General features: G+C 43.3%; 1 protein-coding gene across 4 annotated transcripts in view; it reads right to left on the bottom strand.

Annotated features, from left to right (window-relative positions):
* Positions 1–16,205, bottom strand: part of pdgfba (platelet derived growth factor subunit Ba) — a 30,516-nt gene extending 14,311 nt beyond the window's left edge. For all 4 annotated transcript variants that reach the window (XM_088343083.1, XM_088343084.1, XM_088343085.1 and 1 more), the window contains exon 1: positions 15,551–16,205. In XM_088343083.1, coding sequence (XP_088199209.1) covers positions 15,551–15,622 — 72 coding nt within the window. In that variant the 5' untranslated portion in view covers positions 15,623–16,205. The remainder of the gene's footprint in view (positions 1–15,550) is intronic.
* Positions 16,206–19,824: the final 3,619 nt, after the last annotated feature.

Raw genomic sequence — 19,824 nt, 5'->3', positions numbered from 1 at the left:
AAAATAATTCAAAATAATTATAAACAAACACGTCCTTAATACTGGTTTCAAACTAATCATTGGATGACATTCACCATATTTTCCAGACAAAAAGCTAAAGATATTTAGTTTCTTTTGTCTTTTATTAGCATATTTGGTATTGGAGTAATCCAAAAGTAATTGAAAGTAATCCAGTTAAAGTAACCCTACCCAACCCTGGTTGCCACCTACTTAGGGGCCGGGCACACAGCCGTTTGCGGCTGAATCACGGCTAAAATTTTGCGTTTTTTTTTTTTGCCCGTGGTTGCCCGCGATGGAAAATGCGCAAAATTGGCTAACCCGCTGTTCATCTGTGGTATGCCCGCAAAACAGACGCCGGCGACTGTTCCGCTTCCTCATCGCGTCATTTCTGCGTCATTTTCTCGTGTGGACCACGGGTATAAAAGCTCCCGAGCCGGTGTTGTGCCTAAATCCGACTCCGACGCAACACTACCACCCCCCCACCCCCTCACGTGAACGCGCATCCTGCTGCGATCGCTTTTGTTGTAGGCGTGCATTGACGTTGGTGACTTTTTCATCCGCGTTAACAAACGCATTTTGTAGAGTACGATCGCACTTTATTGTTTAAATAAACGCATTATATAGACTAGGATCTCCCAATTGTTATAATTAGCTCGCTTTATAGTTTTAATAAGCGTTTTATATAGAATACGATCGCTTTCGTTGGAAGCGCAGCAGAATGCGCGTTCACGCGAGGGGGGGAGGATTTACCGTTCGATTACGTTCACAACAAAAACAAAGACGGAATGGTTTAAGTTGTATTACATTTCCAACAAATGCAAGACGAAGTGGTTTTGGTTATATGTTCGCCATTACATTCCCTAAAAGTGAGATAAAACGAGGTAACAGTGGTTGTAGTAGCGAGGGGATGCAAATCTCGGCAGGGATGCATTTCTCGGATAACACCGGGCTGTAGAAATCATAACCGCTCAAGACACAGTCCCGTGAAGATCAAGATTTCAAGCTATGGCATCATTTTTATTTTATTATCTTGAAAAGAAATGTCAAGAAATAAAAATGGATTAAGACGAGGTCACTACGCTGACGGGGATCCACGTTCACCCCCTTGACGTCTCGAGCACAACTGACGTGTGCTCGGCAAATCGCGCTGTATATACGCGGAGAAAGGCGTTTGACTGTCACACACGTAACACGCTAATTTCACGTAATAACACCGCGATACAGGCGCAGAACATGCTATTACCATGCTCCACCCACGATTACCCGCTGAAATTTCCCGTCCTACCCATGTGTAACCACGCCCTGGCCGCGGCCAGAGCACGTCTTTCCGCGTCATTACCTCGTGTTGACCACGTGTGCGGCACGCGGTTTAACACGTGCTCAAACTTTTGAGCAGCTCAAAAGTTTTGCGCGCGGCCAACCACGTGTGAATTTCCGACCGCGAGTAAAGCACTGCTGTATCTCGTCTATATGGCGGTCTCCAAACGTCCAACAGCGCCCAACAGCATCCGCTTCACGGCCAGAAATTTCTGGCCGTGGTTCAGCCTTGATACGCTCGTGAAAGGCTGTGTACCCGCGCTCTGAAGAATTAAGCAGCGCAAAACTTTTTCGCGCTGCCACCCGCGTGCGATTTTCCGACCGCGTGTTAAGCACTGCTGTATTTAGTCTGCATTGCGATCTCAAAGCGTCCAATAGCGTCCGCCTCACAGGCAGAAATTTCTGGCCGTGATTCAGCAGCAAATGTCTGTGTGACCGGCCCCTTAGATAGATGAATGTTACAGTTATTCCACTGAGCACTGGAAGAAAGCAAAGATAGTGAACAATGACATGCTTTTTTTTTTTGGGCAATATAAAATTGGGCAATTTTCTGCGGCATACTAGACAAGCTCTCATTGCCTATCAAGTGTTGAAAAACACTGAATTGATAACTACAGCAACTGATTTTCATTCATAATTAGACTTAGTTTGGTAAATAGGCACTCCTATTTTGTGTAGCAGTAGAGAGATGAAATTACTTAGCTAGTTAACCCTTTAATGCACAGTGCTGAACAAAAGCATACAAAAAAGGTTTGCAGCCTGTGCTTGTTCCTGGTTGGTAATCGAGGAAGAGCCAAGAAGAGTTTCGCAGGTTCGAGAGCTTTCTCCATTCGGGCCCCGATGCTGTGGAATGCTCTGCCCCTGAGATTCGATCTGCAACCTCAGTGGAAGTGTTAAAATCTAGGCTTAGAACACACTTATGTTCTATAGTTTATGAATGACCTAGATTTCATGATAACTATATCTGTGTATTATTTGTTATTGTAACATCCATTGCAGCTTGGTCATGCTGGAAGGGGATTTCTTCATGTGCGGCCCCTTCGAAAGGTTTCTTCATTTACCTGAGGTTTTTGAGTTTTTCCTTTCCCTCTTGTGGGTTTTAGATCAAGGAATGGTGTAATAATAGTCTGTAGTTTGCAAAAATCCGTGGTCTGTGCAGCCTTTTGAGACTCCTTGTGACTAAGGCGTATACAAATAACCATGACTTGACTTGACTACTTTCATTCACGATTAACAACGATGATTTTATTTTATGAGTTTCGTGACGTAAGCGGCCTACCGCGCACACATGAGTAAAGAAATGTTTACACAGCTGCCCAGAGGAATTCTTCATTTTAGAATTGATAAGTCGCTTGTTTGCCGCTCTTTTGTGGAAATGCGATAAGAGAGGTATTCGGCGGGACTTAACGCTTTGAGGAAGCTCGTGAACTGAAGGAGCTTGTTGTCGCTCCAAGCGGCGCTGAAATTGAGGTTTGTAAATAGTCTGAATTGTTAATGTTGTCCCTGGCACTCCAGTAAACATAAGAGTGATGTAGCATCATTAGAAAAATAAATAAAAAAGGAGACAAAGTATGACCCACCATTTACAGCACAAAGTCAAGGCCCAAGGGCCGCATCCAGGCCCCGGGAGGGTTTTCTTTTCCCCTTAGATGATCTAGAATCATCGTTAAATCATACACCAGGAATCGTATATTTGTTTTCACATTGTTTTTTATGGCACTTATGTGAATAATACAGAATCTATATTATTTTCCAAATTGATTTTGCTAAACTATGAAATATTGGCTACTGGTGGTGCCTGAATAATACTGACTTCTTTCACTTAATGTTAAAGTAATGGGATATTTATATCAAGGGAATTTGTCTTTTGTGCTGTCAGAGCTACACGAAAACAATGCTTTGCTTATTTGATTATATTGGAATATATTTGTGAGCCTTTTAGTAGGTTCAATAAGTTTTTCTAGACCGTACAGGTATATGTCATTTTAAAAGTTTTCAACATTTCAGCTTATAGCTTCAATTTTATTTGGTCCTTACATCCATTTGAGACACCTGACTCGCATTATGTGTTTTTAGCTTAGATTCCGTTTGTTTGTTTTTTGTTTTTTTCATATTGCATTTGTGTAAATTGAAAAATTGTATAATAATTTTAAAATTACAATATGAATAATCAAATGATAATACTAGTGAATTAAATATTTGCAAATATAATCAAATCTATTTTTAATTAATTAATGGGTTGTGTTCTGATTAAGCGGATTAACATTTTAAAATTTCAATCTATCTTTACAACATTTTAAAATTATTTTTGTGGACTGATTTAAATTTATGTATTTATTTTGTAATCATTTATTTTTAACATTAAATAACTGTTTGCAGTTATATTAGATTATATACTGTAAGGTCAAATCAACAAAAGTCTATTGCACATTTTAATCTTATTTTTTCTTTTATCACATGTTTATCCTAGAATGCCACATCTAATCTCGATGTAAACAATGCACGCATGGTAGTAATCAATGGCAATATAGATACTTTTTTTCTATTATAATTTGAGAAACATTATTCTTTTTACATTACGTTGATGAAATCATGGAGGGTGTTTTTTAAAGCCATGACAAATTATTTCACAAACACAATTTGTAACTTCTTTATTAAATGCCAGAATTTGTGCTAATTGTGTCATGGTGGCCATGGCTACCAGTCTGCCGCGCCCCCGAACTCAGCTGCAGCAGATCAGCTGATTGCTGGTCTGCTATTTAAGGCTGGATTTTGGGTTTGGCGGGCGCTGGCTCATTACACAATCCCAGGTCTGTTATGGCTTGTCCTGTTTTAGGTTTAAACATTTTCCGTCTGTTATGCCTTATCCTGTTGAGTTCGTGCCGGAGGAACTCTGTATTGTTCTGTTTTGGTCCCGGAGTATTGGGCGACTTTTATTTTGTTAAATAAAACTTATGATCGTCAACGCATATGAGTTCTCCCTTCCTGCCTCCTGCCTCCGTTCTGGTCCGGTCACTCCTTCCAGTTCCACCACGCCTCGTGACAGAATGAGCCAGCCACGATAAGAACTCAGCGAACGATCCCAGCGCGATTTGGGGAGACCTGGAGAACGCAGCTTGGCAAGGGCCCACTGAGTCCGACTTCGACTCCCTGCCCGTTCGAACCACGGCCCCGCCCGTCGTGGCCATTGCTGTGCCTCGAATGGGGTCCCGGGAGGAATTGACGCCTGCCTGTTCGACTCTCATGCCTGCCTGCCCGACTCCTGTGCCGATTGCCTGCTATTCAGTCTCCCCTGCGTGCCAGTCCGACTCCGACTCCGCTGCCTGCCGGGCCGACTCCGACTCCGCTGCCTGCCGGGCTGACTCCGACTCCGCTGCCTGCCGGGCCGACTCCGACTCCGCTGCTTGCCGGGCCGACTCCGCTGCCTGCCAGTCCGACTCCGCTGCCTGCCAGTCCGACTCTGCTGCCTGCCAGTCCGACTCTGCTGCCTGCCAGTCCGACTCCGCTGCCTGCCAGTCCGACTCCGCTGCCTGCCAGTCCGACTCCGCTGCCTGCCAGTCCGACTCCGCTGCTCCTGTTTTGCCAGTTCTGATTTTGACTCTCTCCTGTTTTGCCGGTTCTGATTTTGACTCTCTCCTGTTTTGCCGGTTCTGATTTTGACTCTCTCCTGTTTTGCCGGTCCTGATTTTGACTCTCGCCTGTTTTTGCCGATTTTGTCTGTCCTCTGTGTTTGCCGGTTCTGATTCCCTGTCTGTCCTCTGTGTTTGCCGGTTCTAATTCCCTGTCTGTCCTCTGTGTTTGCCGGTTCTGATTCCCTGTCTGTCCTCTGTGTTTGCCGGTTCTGATTCCCTGTCTGTCCTCTGTGTTTGCCGGTTCTGATTCCCTGTCTGTCCTCTGTGTTTGCCGGTTCTGATTCCCTGTCTGTCCTCTGTGTTTGCCGGTTCTGATTCCCTGTCTGTCCTCTGTGTTTGCCGGTTCTGATTCCCTGTCTGTCCTCTGTGTTTGCCGGTTCTGATTCCCTGTCTGTCCTCGTGTTTGCCGGTTCTGATTCCCTGTCTGTCCTCGTGTTTGCCGGTCCAGTTTGCCTGCCGGCCCCCCCCAACCTGTCACGGTCGCCTTGGTGACCAGTCTGCCCCGCCCTCTGGGCAACAGCTGAAGCAGTTTCCACTAATTGTGTGTCTGATTTAAGGCTGCATTGTGGGCTCTGCGGTTGCGGGTTCATTACTACTCATTATTCACAATCCCGTTCTGTTATGCCTTGTCCTGTTTTAGTCTGTTATGCCTTGTCCTGTTTTAGTCTGTTATGCCTTGTCCTGTTGAGTTCGTGCCGGAGGAACTCTGTATTGTTCTGTTTTGCCCCGGAGTATTGGGCGACTTTTATTTTATTAAATAAAACCTATGGATCGTCAACGCATTTGAGTTCTCCCTTCATGCCTCCTGCCTCCGTTCTGGTCCGGTCCCCTTCCACACCACGCCGCCTCGTGACAGAATGAACCCGCCAACAATTGAACTCAGCGAACGATCCCAGCGCGACTTGGGGAGAGCTGGAGTGCGCAGTTTGGCAGGCGCCTACTGAGTTGGCCTTCCCTGCCCGTTCGAACCACGGCCCCGCCCGTCGTGGCCCTTGCTGTGCCTCGAATGGGGTCCCAGGAAGAATTGACGCCTGCCTGCCCGACTCCCGTGCCGATTGCCTGCTATTCCCTCTCCCCTGCGTGCAAGTCCGACTCCGACTCCCAAGCCTGCCTGTTCGACTCCCAAGCCTGCCTGTTCGACTCCCAAGCCTGCCTGTTCGACTCCCAAGCCTGCCTGTTCGACTCCCAAGCCTGCCTGTTCGACTCCCAAGCCTGCCTGTTCGACTCCCAAGCCTGCCTGTTCGACTCCCAAGCCTGCCTGTTCGACTCCCAAGCCTGCCTGTTCGACTCCCAAGCCTGCCTGTTCGACTCCCATGCCTGCCTGTTCGACTCCCATGCCTGCCTGTTCGACTCCCATGCCTGCCTGTTCGACCCCCATGCCTGCCTGTTCGACTCCCATGCCTGCATTGAGTCTCCCTGTACTGATTTTGTTCAGTCTTTCCTGTCCTGTCTTGTCTGTTCTGAATCTGATCCCCCCCCTTGAGTCTGACTCTTCTGAATCTGATCCCCCCCTTGAGTCTGACTCTTCTGAATCTGATCCCCCCCTTGAGTCTGACTCTTCTGAATCTGATCCCCCCCTTGAGTCTGACTCTTCTGAATCTGATCCCCCCCTTGAGTCTGACTCTTCTGAATCTGATCCCCCCTTGAGTCTGACTCTTCTGAATCTGATCCCCCCTTGAGTCTGACTCTTCTGAATCTGATCCCCCCTTGAGTCTGACTCTTCTGAATCTGTTCCCCCCTTGAGTCTGACTCTTCTGAATCTGTTCCCCCCTGAGTCTGACTCTTCTGAATCTGATCCCCCCTGAGTCTGACTCTTCTGAATCTGATCCCCCCTGAGTCTGACTCTTCTGAATCTGATCCCCCCTGAGTCTGACTCTTCTGAATCTGATACCCCCCCTGAGTCTGACTCTTCTGCATCGGCTTGACCTGAGTGCGACTCTTCTGCATCGGCCTGACCTGAGTGCGACTCTTCTGCATCGGCCTGACCTGAGTGCGACTCTTCTGCATCGGCCTGACCTGAGTGCGACTCTTCTGTAGAGGCCTGACCTGAGTGCGACTCTTCTGTAGAGGCCTGACCTGAGTGCGACTCTTCTGTAGAGGCCTGTCCTGTTTACCCGTTCTGATTTTGCCTGTTCTGATTTTGCCTGTCCTGTTTACCTGTTCTGATTCTGCTCTGATTTTGCCTGTCCTGTTCTCGTCAGTTCTGCCTGTCTGTTATCCCCTGTCCTGTTCTCGTCAGTTCTGCCTGTCTGTTATCCCCTGTCCAGCTTGCCCGCCGGACCCCCCCCTGCCGAGCGCCGATTCCGATCCGCCCGACGCAGATGGCGCCTGTCTCTCCCCGTTCCTGCGTGTTCGGAGGAGGGAGCGGGGTTGCCCCAATCGTGAGCGTCGAACCATTCCGGGGCGTGAGGTTGTAATTTTTTCTTTTTTGGGACCTCGGGAGCTGTCCCTTAAGAGGGGGGCTCTGTCACGGTCGCCTTGGTGACCAGTCTGCCCCGCCCTCTGGGCAACAGCTGAAGCAGTTTCCACTAATTGTGTGTCTGATTTAAGGCTGCATTGTGGGCTCTGCGGTTGCGGGTTCATTACTACTCATTATTCACAATCCCGTTCTGTTATGCCTTGTCCTGTTTTAGTCTGTTATGCCTTGTCCTGTTTTAGTCTGTTATGCCTTGTCCTGTTGAGTTCGTGCCGGAGGAACTCTGTATTGTTCTGTTTTGCCCCGGAGTATTGGGCGACTTTTATTTTATTAAATAAAACCTATGGATCGTCAACGCATTTGAGTTCTCCCTTCATGCCTCCTGCCTCCGTTCTGGTCCGGTCCCCTTCCACGCCACCACGTCTCGTGACACAACCCTGCCGAGCGTCGAATCATTCCGGGGCGTGAGGTAGTATTTTATTTTTTTTTTCCTTTTTTGGGGACCTCAGGAGCTGTCCCTTAAAGGGGGGGCTCTGTCATGGTCGCCATGGCTACCAGTCTGCCGCGCCCCCGAACTCAGCTGCAGCAGATCAGCTGATTGCTGGTCTGCTATTTAAGGCTGGATTTTGGGTTTGGCGGGCGCTGGCTCATTACACAATCCCAGGTCTGTTATGCCTTGTCCTGTTTTAGGTTTAAACATTTTCCGTCTGTTATGCCTTGTCCTGTTGAGTTCGTGCTGGAGGAACTCTGTATTGTTCTGTTTTGGTCCCGGAGTATTGGGCAACTTTTATTTTGTTAAATAAAACTTATGATCGTCAACGCATATGAGTTCTCCCTTCCTGCCTCCGTTCTGGTCCGGTCACTCCTTCCAGTTCCACCACGCCTCGTGACAATTGTAGTTTACTGAGTGCACTTTTAAGATATGAATTTATTATACTTTATCATTTATTATTAAATTTATATCATTTAGGCAACACATTATTTTCTTATGTCTTAATTGCATGTACATTCAGCATTTTTTACTTGATGAAATATGTTTTTTATTTTTAATATTATAAAAACACAGCTGCTAAATCATTATTTAAGTTGAAATTAAATTATTTGTCTTTATTGTCATTGATAAGAACGAACTGAAACATTGAATGCAACAAGAGGAGATGGAATACTGCAGGACCAATGCTTATTAAGGGGAAAAGTAAGATAAAAGACTGTCAGGATAAAAAGTCGAAAATATTTACTATGCAGTGCATAAAGACTGGCCTAAGTTGTAGTACTAGTGCAATAATACTTCACGGAAACAAAAATTGACAAAAAAGTCACAAGATATATTTTTTTCACAGTTTTGTGCTCTCGTTTAGAGTGGTGATGGCCCTGGGGACGAAACTGTCTCTGAGCCTGTTAGTCATTGTTTTAGGTAGCACCTACCAGAGGGATACAGATCAAAGTGGAGGTGGTCGGGGTGTTTATGGCTGCGGTATCGCAAGCCAGCAATGTATTATTTGAATACGAAGTTTTTGACTTTTCCACTGCATGACCACGTCAACCCAGAAGCGTAAGCCAATCAGAACCGTCCCATTGGTCTGAACCTCAGCAGCGATCTCACAAGTTTAAGACGCAACGCCACAAAACAAAAGTCCACATTGTGTCTATGAAAGCCTTTTTAGTTCGGCCACACTGTGGAAGGAAGTTGCTGTCGGTCCGACTGGCCGAGCCATCTCCGACGCCTTCACGTTTGCGAACACAAGCCTCCATTGTTACACCGTGACACCGTTCGTACATCCTTGCATCCGTTTTCTGAACGAGCCTTCCTGCTCACAGCCGAGGGGAAGCTGCAAGTCTGACCGTTCTTACATACCAAGAAAATGACATTAAAGTGCTCTCTCTCAGTCATGTTGCGATTCAGACAAATTTAGCCTTTTTTTAGATATAGCAGGATTACGCGGGGAGAGAAAAAACTGAGGGGAACTATAACTGCTCGGACGATTTTAGGCAGGGTGTTATAATTATTGCATGATCTTTTTTGATTTTATTTGATTTAAAATTAAAGTCCCAAACGCTCTAATACTGGAGTGTCACAAGTTAATACTTTAGAAAACAGTTAAGCAGTCAGCCCCTGGATTCCGGGATAACAAGCATTACCACCAATGTTCACTAAACCGTACTTGTGCCCTTTACCGGTGCATAAAGCTCATCTTCTAGCTGAGTTTATGCTAGTTTGTCACATTTTGTGAGTGGACCCAAACGTGGGGAAGCAGGAAGTAAGGCAGGTGTGATCAAAAAGAGGGATCGTGCTTAGTAACAAAAAGAGGTACAAAGTAACAAACGAACAAGTGGTCACGAACTAGCACTGAGCCAAGGAATTAGAGTGTTTAAATAGTGAGGAGCGAGAGGTGTGATTGAAGGGTAATCTTAACATCACACCAGGTGTTGGGTGAAAATGAGAGCCAGGAAGTGAGTGACCAAATAAGTTAGGTCCAAGCAAGACAGAATAAGAGGGGGAAAGAGTGGGAGAGAGACAAAACATACAGATAAGCAGGACTCAGATTGCAATGACATGGTTATATACTTGTACTGATGCTAATTATCGTGGCCAACAAATTTATTAGGAATTTGTAGTTGTTGTAGAAACATCAGCATACATGTTTATCTTTCACTCATAGTTATCTACATGTGCATGGGCATCATCACTTCAAACCCAATTACCAACTATGCTCGCATATAAGCTAAATTTGGAATTATAAAATGCAATACTAAACTCAGGGGGTCGGCTTGTATGCGCATAAAATAGAATTAACACAATGGCACGCAGGACAGGCAGATCCACCCAACTCAGACTCTATCTTGGTAAAGCTGTGCCAAGCTCAATCCTCGTAAATAAGACAACCTTGCCAACTTGGGTGTTTTGCCTGGCCTCCATATGTCCATCTTGTGTCCACAATGGCCCACGTCTGTGCCATGACCGCAACTTTATCTTCATCTTCAATTTGACCCGTGCGACTGTGTTTGGGAGGGACCACATCTCATTATATTGTGATTTGGAGAATTTTATTGCCTTCTGTTGAATGCTGATAATGGGTCCCAAAGAAGTTAGTTATAAGGATAAGGAAAAGTGAAAAACAGTGACAATAATGATAAAGTCAAAGAATGAAGTATTTTTAAAATGTAAAAAAACTGTGAGTGTCTTATTATTTCTGCTTAGACAGTTAGCATCAACCCATAGTTATGATTTTGTTTTTAGAATACACGGTTAGCATTAATCTGCTCAATGCTATTTCTGATTATCAAAGGCTGGCAGTTATCTTAGTTATTAAGGCATTCAGGATTATAATCACCCCATTGCTATCCTAGTTATTACTGAATAAACAATTACTTTCAAGCCTTTTTCGTGATAGCTAACACTGCATATACAAATTTAATGAGGTCATTGTTATTCATAGTATTCAAATTAGCATCAACCCACAGTTATCTTAGTTATTTCTTTATGTTTAGTTACCATCAACCAAGAGTTATTCTAGATACCAAAGCTTACATGGTTACCTGGTTATGCTAATTCCACAAGATACCTGCACTATTCCAATGTTCATTAAATCTCACTAGTGAAGAATTGATAAGAAAAGTCTTGAGCTAAAAAAAAGCCTAAAATTTGGAGAAATATGACTTTAGATATGCAATTTGTGGTTTTTGTCATATTACTTTAAAATAGTTCTCAAATGGTTGAGACTGTTTGTATGTACATATCCTGTCATGTTTATTACCTTATTATATAAATTGTGATTCATTTTCATTCACTCTTTTGTTGATGTTTCTGCCCCAGCGCGATTTGACCTACTCGATCTGCATCTGTCTGCTGCAGGGTAAGCAGTAGCCTAAGACACCTGGATAACTTTCTCAAGTCGCTGGATGACCTAGTTAAACAAACACACGCACACTCGGGAACCGCTTTACTTTCCGCTCAATTTGTTCAGAAATCCTCTTAGAATTGTAACAATCACGTAGTGTGGCGCTATCGTGCCTTAACAGGCATGAATGAAAAGACACTGCAATGAAGTGGACTTGTGCTGCCGATTACACACCTAAGGCTCAACTAAATGAGCCTGTTTGGATGCTGGGTAAGGTTACTGATTTGCGTAGTACACCTACAAGATTATCTTTATCCTTTCTGGAGGCCCGTTTCCTCCTTGTTGTTTGGACTACTTCAGCGTTTATACAGTATTGTCAACTTGAACACACAGACTGCGCGGTGGGCCTCGCGGAACAGGAAGCCCTGAAGGCACAGAGTTCTTATGGAATGTTTGTGGAGAAAGGTGAGGTGTAATGGAATGTAATTACGGGGCCACTTGGCGGCGCTTACACACACAAACACACGCACACAATTTCCATCATGGAGACGCACTTGGGCATCTAGCATGAGCCGCCCATCCCCCATTGCAACCCTGATGTAGCTAAGAGACTTGCATGAATTTTAGGTTTTAGATCAGGGGGTTGTGTAATAATAGTCTGTGGTTTGCAATCATCTGTCAGTGCAGCCCTTTAAGACTACTTGTAATTAAGGGCTATACAAATATACATGACTTGACTTGAGTCCATTCTCCTCTAAACAAGATATTTTCCATTCGGCAAACTGATAGACTTGCATCTTTCTAAGATCGCAACATTTACCGAACAGATCAGAGTGGTTACTTCAAGGCTGAAATGTGTTTTTATTTTTTTTTTATGCTTCGGTTGAAGCCACGGACCATTCATCCACTGGGAGCCTTTTAGCAACCAAGCAAGCTAACATTTCTCAGGGTTGTTTGTAAAGACCCTGGTGTCATTATATTGCCTACACTATATCATTATCTCGTCACTGTGATTCACCCAATTGAACAATTATCCAAGCAAGGCTTATTAGCTTTATCGGCTAACAGCAGTCAACGCACTACTCTAGGTTATGAATGTACGATAGCACACTTATTAGGACCTATACAATACTAATATCCCGAGATGTCATTGATACTGATACCATATAATGATGAAATTTGTAACTCTTTGTCTTTAAATCCCAACATAATATTTTTTTTAATGTTGCCAATTTACCAATCCTTGGATTTCAGGTTCTGAATTATTATCTGCTACCATAGCAAGAACTTTTACCTTAAAGAGGACTGGTATCCGCACCAATATCGATACCTGGTATAAGCATTTGCCCGCTCCTACTACTCCATATGGGCAAAGAACACTTTATACAGTGGAACCTCGTTTTTCGAACGCCTATCAGTTCGAACAAATCGGTGTTCGACCCAAATTTTCGAGAAATTCTTGCTTCGCTGTTCGGTCAAAAATTCGGAGTTCGAACGCCGGTAATGCCTGAGTGCGTACGCTAGAGTGCGATGCTGAGCGGCGTACGGGTGTAGATCGCCCCCACCCTTCGTGACCAACTGTTATCACGTGCGCACTTGCCCCTTGTTACTTTCGCTTTTAATATCGGTGAACGGAGTGTTTTAGCCCCTAACTATGCCTCCGAAGAAGGTCGGTGCAAGCAGGACAGGTGAAAAAAGAAAAGTTGTTCGTACAACTATTGCCTTTAAGAAAGACATTATAGCTAAATATGAAAGCGGTGTGCGCGTTTCCGATCTTGCTAGGGAATACAGCATGCGCCTTCTGCTGACCACCACAAAGGTAAGAAATCCTATTCATAATTCGTTTCTTTATCCTTTTTTTTTTACACGTTCGTGTTAGCATAATCTTTCGTACGGAAGATTACGATAACGCGAACGTACGATTAGCCTGGGTTAGCTCTATGATTACGTTGAACATTCAAGTAAACATTCAGGGTGTTGGAACTGAGCCCAAAATTCAGGGTGTTGGAACAAAGCCCCCTTTCCAATGAAGCGCTAGCCACTTGTGGTGCTAAATGACTTGTAAACAACCTGATTTTTTAATTTTTACACATTCATGTTCGCGTAATCTTTCGTACGGAAGATTACGATAACACGAACGTACGATTAGCCTGGGTTAGCTTCATGTTTACGTTGAATATACATGGTAAACATTCAGGGTGTTGGAACGGATTAAAACGATTAAATTATTTTTAATGGGAAAAATTATTTTGGTGATTGAACAAATCGGTTCACGAACAGGGTTCTGGAACGGATTATGGTCGAGAACCGAGGTTCCACTGTAGTTATAATACGTCATATATGTATATGAAATGTAAATAATCTGTTATCTGCGCAGCTTCTCCTCAGTAGGGTTGCAGGGGTGCTGGCGCCCATCCCAGCTATCTTTGAGCAGTGGGCAGGGAAGCAGGGAAAACCCGTTATCTTTATATATTTGGAAAACATGCTACTTATAATGAACTCTAAACCAGGGGTCTGTAACGTGTTGCCCGCGAGCACTCCCTAAGGGGGCCCTGCAAGGACAGCTTAGGTGCCCACGGACCTGTTCTAAAAATATCTCACTTATGCTAGGTCATTTTGATTTTCTAGTCAAATTATTTATTTGAATGTTTTACTTTATTTTTACCATAAAACGTATAGGCTGAATTAACAGGACGACTGTAGAGCTAGCACACACGTTTTGTGATTTATTTTTATCCATATGTTTTAAGCATAATTATCCAGCAGATACAGCTACATTATCAAACAGAATTCCCCTGCTTAACAAAATCCAGAATTTGATCGCTTCGGCAACTATGTACTCAATACACAAAGAATAATCTAAATTTGATGACATGATACACTTGCTACACAACAGCTGCAACTTGCCACATTGTTATTCCCCCATGTCCTTGCACCAAAATGGGTTTAAAATTTTCAAATACTCTTACGAACCGTTGCGCTTTTTCTGACATGCAACACATCCACGAGCACATATGTTCCATAAGACACGCGCACAGCTGGACTTGCGCGCAGATGCGCACACACAAAGTCGATGAAATCCCCAGCAGATTAGTTGTTGTTCTTATGTAAAATGGATCAGCGTCCGCAAATCACCCAAACTCAACCTCAGGGGACAATAGTTAGAGGGCAATATTTTCAAAAGTGACTTTGTGGGATGGGTTTGTGATTATGAGAACTATGTGGTGCATGCTATAAGCTAAAAATTGATGGATAGCCCAATAGCTTTTTTACTATCTATCAATCAATCTATCTAGCTGTCTTAGATGGCTATCTATCTAGATTGATAGCTAGATATTCGACAAGATTGATGGCTCGCTATTTGGCGAGATTTATAGCTAGAAATCTAGCCAGATTTTAGCAAGGAATCTAACAGGGAGACAGGGAAAAAGGGAGACAGGGAGACAGAGAGACAGAGAGACGGAATGATAGATAGATACTGTAGATAGATACTGTAGATAGATACATACATAGATAGATGGACAGATTTTATTTGTAACCCCATTTGTGTTAGTATCAAGCGAGTTGAGCATTTATAAGGCGACATTAGGTTGTTTAGAACATATTACGTGTGTTTTAGGGTTAATTTAATAAGAAATGTAATATGAAAGGGCCATTAACGTATTTATTATTTGTAATAATTGTTTACTATCTGCTAAATAGCTGTTTGTTATGAGGAGACCAGAGTTCACTGCCACCTATGTCACAATCACAAAAACATCTTTAATAAATGCTATCAATGAATCACTGTAGTGCAATTTCCTCAGGAGACCACAATGGGTTGGAAAACCACCACAGTGGAAGGCAAGATCGAGGATTCAAACCACTAACCTCAACTTTAATGTAGAGATGATTGCTCTAGCTAACCTTCCGAATTTTCATGCACGACTTTAAATTATCCTCTTGTAAAAATTATTCAATACAACTATTCAATACATTTCCTTGGATTGGTAAATGACCCGTCCTTCCCAAAATGTGCTCGCCCAGAACAGAGAAGTCATCACATGTATATATTCACTTGTGTGCAGTTAGACAATGTGATTAATTAGATATGTTGGAAACAGTTTCCCTTATTATTTCTTGTGTTACCAACACTAGTAATTCCTCAATTTAAACCACTTTCATCATAATGCTCCCTAATACATCAGTCAGGGAGGTAAGATCTTTAAGTTCTGACAATTATCAAAACGGTTTTGTGAAAAATAAATACTCGTGCAACTTAGCACATAATTAGGATTTTGGATCATTATTTCTCGCAATTCACAAAACCGCAGTGTAAATATTTATTTGTCCTTTTCTGCGCTTACCTCAGCCTTGCCGAGCCTCAGGCGCGCCGCCGAAAGGGCGACCAGAAGCTGCAGCGTGAGCCACCACCTCATGTTGCCGCCCAGCCAGAGGAGCTGCCGGCGACCGGCTGGGCATTGAGCACCTCGGCTTCCACTCTCCCTGTGCAGCCTTCTTCCACTCGACGTGAAGTATCCCAAATGTTTTGCTATCTGTGAGTGCTTCGCAAGGAGAATACTAATAATGACTCACGCGCAGGCTAGACGCGTGAGTCTGGCCATGGCCGGGCAGGTGCGTGGAGGGTCTGTGGTCCACGGATGAGGACGATGGGTCCTCTTAATATTATTCCAGACTACAAAATCAAATTTCCTATTCAAAAATGGAGACAGAAAAACGTAAACGTCTTCCTAAGTGAAGTCCAGCGTGGTTCAGTTTCGGTGCGTAAAAGTTGCGCGCGCCGTGCGTAAATCTCTGGAGATGGAGCTGCGTGAGTCCTGTTCTCGCAGCGGTGCATCCACAACAATCTTCCACGAGCGTGAATATTCGTGGAGGGGTTTTCACGAATGAAACAGCCGTGTTTTCTTAACTCAAACGTCCGGGTTATGTCCTTTTCGCGGTTCTTCTCGCTGACTGCGTCTTAAAAAGCCCCGAGTGTCTTTTAACCCGACTGCCTTCCCATGTTCAAGTTCATTGCGTCAAATGCGGAAGAATGCGACAAGAAGCGAACACGTGAAATTTTCAAAATAAAACGTACCAGGCAACGTGACCACCGTGAGGATGACATGCAGATGTTACTTTAGTTTGAAAGATACAACACGGAAACGTGTGGTTCTACAATTATTGCATTATCCACAGGGGTCTTTGTAAGGGCAAGGCTTGACGCCTCTTGTTGGAGTGCTGATATTTATAATTGACAACAAATCACACAGCAACGCAAGCTCAAATATAAATACAAATGATGGGTCGTCACTAAACAATGGAAACAATAGCATGTAAACAGCAACATTGATCACATTTTATGACGATGACGAATGATGTAGAAGTAGAATTAGTCATTAAAAAAGGGAAAAAAGCAGAATGTGTACGACCAAACAAATATTTTTTTGCCACTGAAAAACACAAATGGGATTTAATTTGGAGATTTTGTTTTATTTGTAATTTAGGGTTTTAGGAATGTGTCCTTTAAGTCACAGTGTGCATTATTTACCAACTCCAGTGGGGGTTATTTTTTAATTCATTAAAAAGACGATCTATCTATCTATCTATCTATCTATCTATCTATCTATCTATCTATCTATCTATCTATCTATCTATCTATCTATCTATCTATCTATCTATCTATCTATCTATCTATCTATCTATCTATCTATCTATCTATCTATCTATCTATCTATCTATCTATCTATCTATCTATCTATCTATCTATCTATCTATCTATCTATCTATCTATTTATCCATCCATCTCTCTATCTATCTATCTATCTATCTATCTATCTATCTATCTATCTATCTATCTATCTATCTATCTATCTATCTATCTATCTATCTATCTATCCATCTATCTATCTATCTATCTATCTATCTATCTATCTATCTATCTGTCTGTCTGTCTGTCTGTCTGTCTGTCTGTCTGTCTGTCTGTCTACCCTGGTCATATCCCTCAAGAGGGGTGACCGACAGCAAGACAAACACATACAAATACAAAGAAAATTAAAAAAGGGAAGAAGTAGCGAAAAACACACACAAAAGTTTTCGGACCACATAACATGAACCTTAAAGAAAACAATATTGACGTTAAATGGCCGGCAAAAAAATACACAAACTTTCATACAAACAAGCCTTTAATAATCACAAGTTGAGAAATGTGTCTTTATTTAACATTATGTTAGTTGAACCGAGTGGTAAGTAAAATCATTGTCTTCAATCTTGCTGTTAAGGTTACCAGAAAACAAAAAACCTCATGAATGGCTAGGCGAAAATGATTAATACAGTTTGAGTCTCTCCTGAGTTTGTATTCCTTAACACTCATTTTGGGTAATATGACACAACAGAGTCAAATCCAGCTACCAGTGTTTCCGTGAGGAGTTTGCATGTCCTCCCCATGCTTGGGTAGGTTTCCTCTGGGTACTCTGGTTTCCTCCAAGGTTATTTGACAGGTCTAAATTGTCCCTAAGTGTTAATGAGTGAGTGAGTTGTCTGTCTCTGTGTGCCCTGCGACTGGCTTGCAACCGATTGAGGGTTTTCCCTGCCCACTGCCCGAAGGTAACTGGGATGGGATCCAGCACCCCCGCAACCCTACTGAGGATAAGCAGTGGAGATAATGGATGGATGTATGGAAAAAATTGCAATTGACCGTGCAGCATTGCGAGCCGTGGTTTGTTGAAATGTGTGCCTAGGAAACAATTGTGTCAATGAAAGTGTTGGTTCCGATGGAAAATTGGATTCGCCTGCTTGGAGTGGTCAGTGGTTGGGAGCTGCAGTGCCCAACTTAGCTGTCGAAAGGCGTTAGAGACCCCGAAAAAGCAGACACCACCAAGGCAGATGTTTTCGATTTTTCTGGTATTTATTGGGGGTGCCTTGACAGGAAACGTAGCTAAAGACACACTAATGTACTACTGGGTACATTTTCATGAAAATCGTTTTTTAAAGCCAATAAGTCACGTACAAACACACACACAAACCCACACACTCACACAGGTATCTCCAACGTGGTGCCCCTAGGAACCAGGGAGCCCATTGAGGACGCCGCAGACCTATAGTGATTTTCAAGTAAGGTAATTGTTTTAACTATACTTCAAATAATTAGGCTGGTAATAACATAGTAACAGCAGAGTAAAAAGATGATAAGTTGCTATTTTAGAAATGCAATATCGACTTAGGTGCTGTTTGGGCTAATTAGTAACAAAAAGGTGCTCTAACCTTGAAAAAGGTTGGAAACCCCTGGTCTAGCTCTAGATATATTTGCACATAGGCTCAAAAACAGTCATTTTTCCTTGTCTGTTGTCCGTGACCAAGCGACAAACCAACGCATTGTTATGCACCACCAAATTCTTCGTTCCCTAATACAGCCTGAGAATGTTTTCCAGGAAACTGTCTAAATTCGGGGTCACCGCAGTGCGGGTCACGGCGGAGGTCAAGGTTCATGGTGTATTCTTCTGCCCTGCTAGCGCAAAAGGAGGAAGCAGGCCTCCCTGTGTGACTATTCCTGGATGACACAAAAACACACGGACCCGTCTCTATCAGCTGGACGGAATCCTGACATTTGACCTTCCTACAAATTCCAGACAGTAATCAATTGGTCTGAAATGCTAACAGGCTCAAATTGTTTTTCACGAGACCGAATTCAAAGTGCATGCGTGTGTGATTGAGTGAAAGAACTCCAAGCAGGTCCAGACATTCAGTTGTGAAGTCATGAAAGGTCTCAGACAAGTCCCATCAAGTTCCAAGATTGGGTTTGCTTATCAGCCCTTTGAAGGCCACGTCAGGCGCGCCATTCATTTTCTCTTATTTGATTAACTGTGTGCGTTCCCTCTCTCACTCGCTCCGTTTCCTTCCTTTCGGTATCTACCCGTCTTCCCATCCTTTCTTTCTACCAGCGAGTGTTAATTAACTTCTCGTCCGATGGGCTGATCTAATCAGCAATTACTGTCCGCGTCTTTTCTCTTAGCTTTGTTGTCATCCCGTCTGCACTGTGGCGCTGCAAGGCTTGACGGGGTTCAAACTCAGGTCACAGACTTGACACACCTGCGCCGCTCTTTCCGCACTACATCGGGAAACCTCGCTCAGCACTTTAGCACGAACAAGCGCAGGTACATATTTGAGAGTGGAGCTTCCCGAGTAAATGTTTGATTTGGATTTTGACAAATGGAAGATGTTTCTCTCACCTGTGCTCAAGACTTTCGTTCTGTGCCCGATGGTTCCTCAAATGGGGATTAAAAATTCGGACAGATGTCAAGTTTAGTGTTATTAACTGAGGTGTATATGAATGATAAAATAATGATATGCGAAATGGCAGACAAACATGTCAGGTCCCTCAAAGTGAGCTTTATGTTATGTAAAATAAAAGCCAAAGTCTTGACCAATGAGTATTTTTTTAAAAATGCACGTTTATATGATAGTTCATTTATTTTTGCTTACTATTAAAACCTGTATTGTTTTTTGATGAATTAAGTGTTTTTTTTACTTCTAGTAGGCGCTAAATAATACACAATATCCCTTTAAGACAACAACAATTGACAAAATGTTAGATAATTATAGGCTTAGGATTGATTAATATTAAAAAAGACGAGAAAAACGA

The sequence above is a fragment of the Urocampus carinirostris genome, chromosome 8, assembly GCF_059441175.1.
Source record: "Urocampus carinirostris isolate Australia breed hairy pipefish chromosome 8, RoL_Ucar_1.0, whole genome shotgun sequence".
NCBI classification, from domain to species: domain Eukaryota; kingdom Metazoa; phylum Chordata; class Actinopteri; order Syngnathiformes; family Syngnathidae; genus Urocampus; species Urocampus carinirostris.
This window is presented reverse-complemented; position numbering and strand designations above follow the sequence as displayed.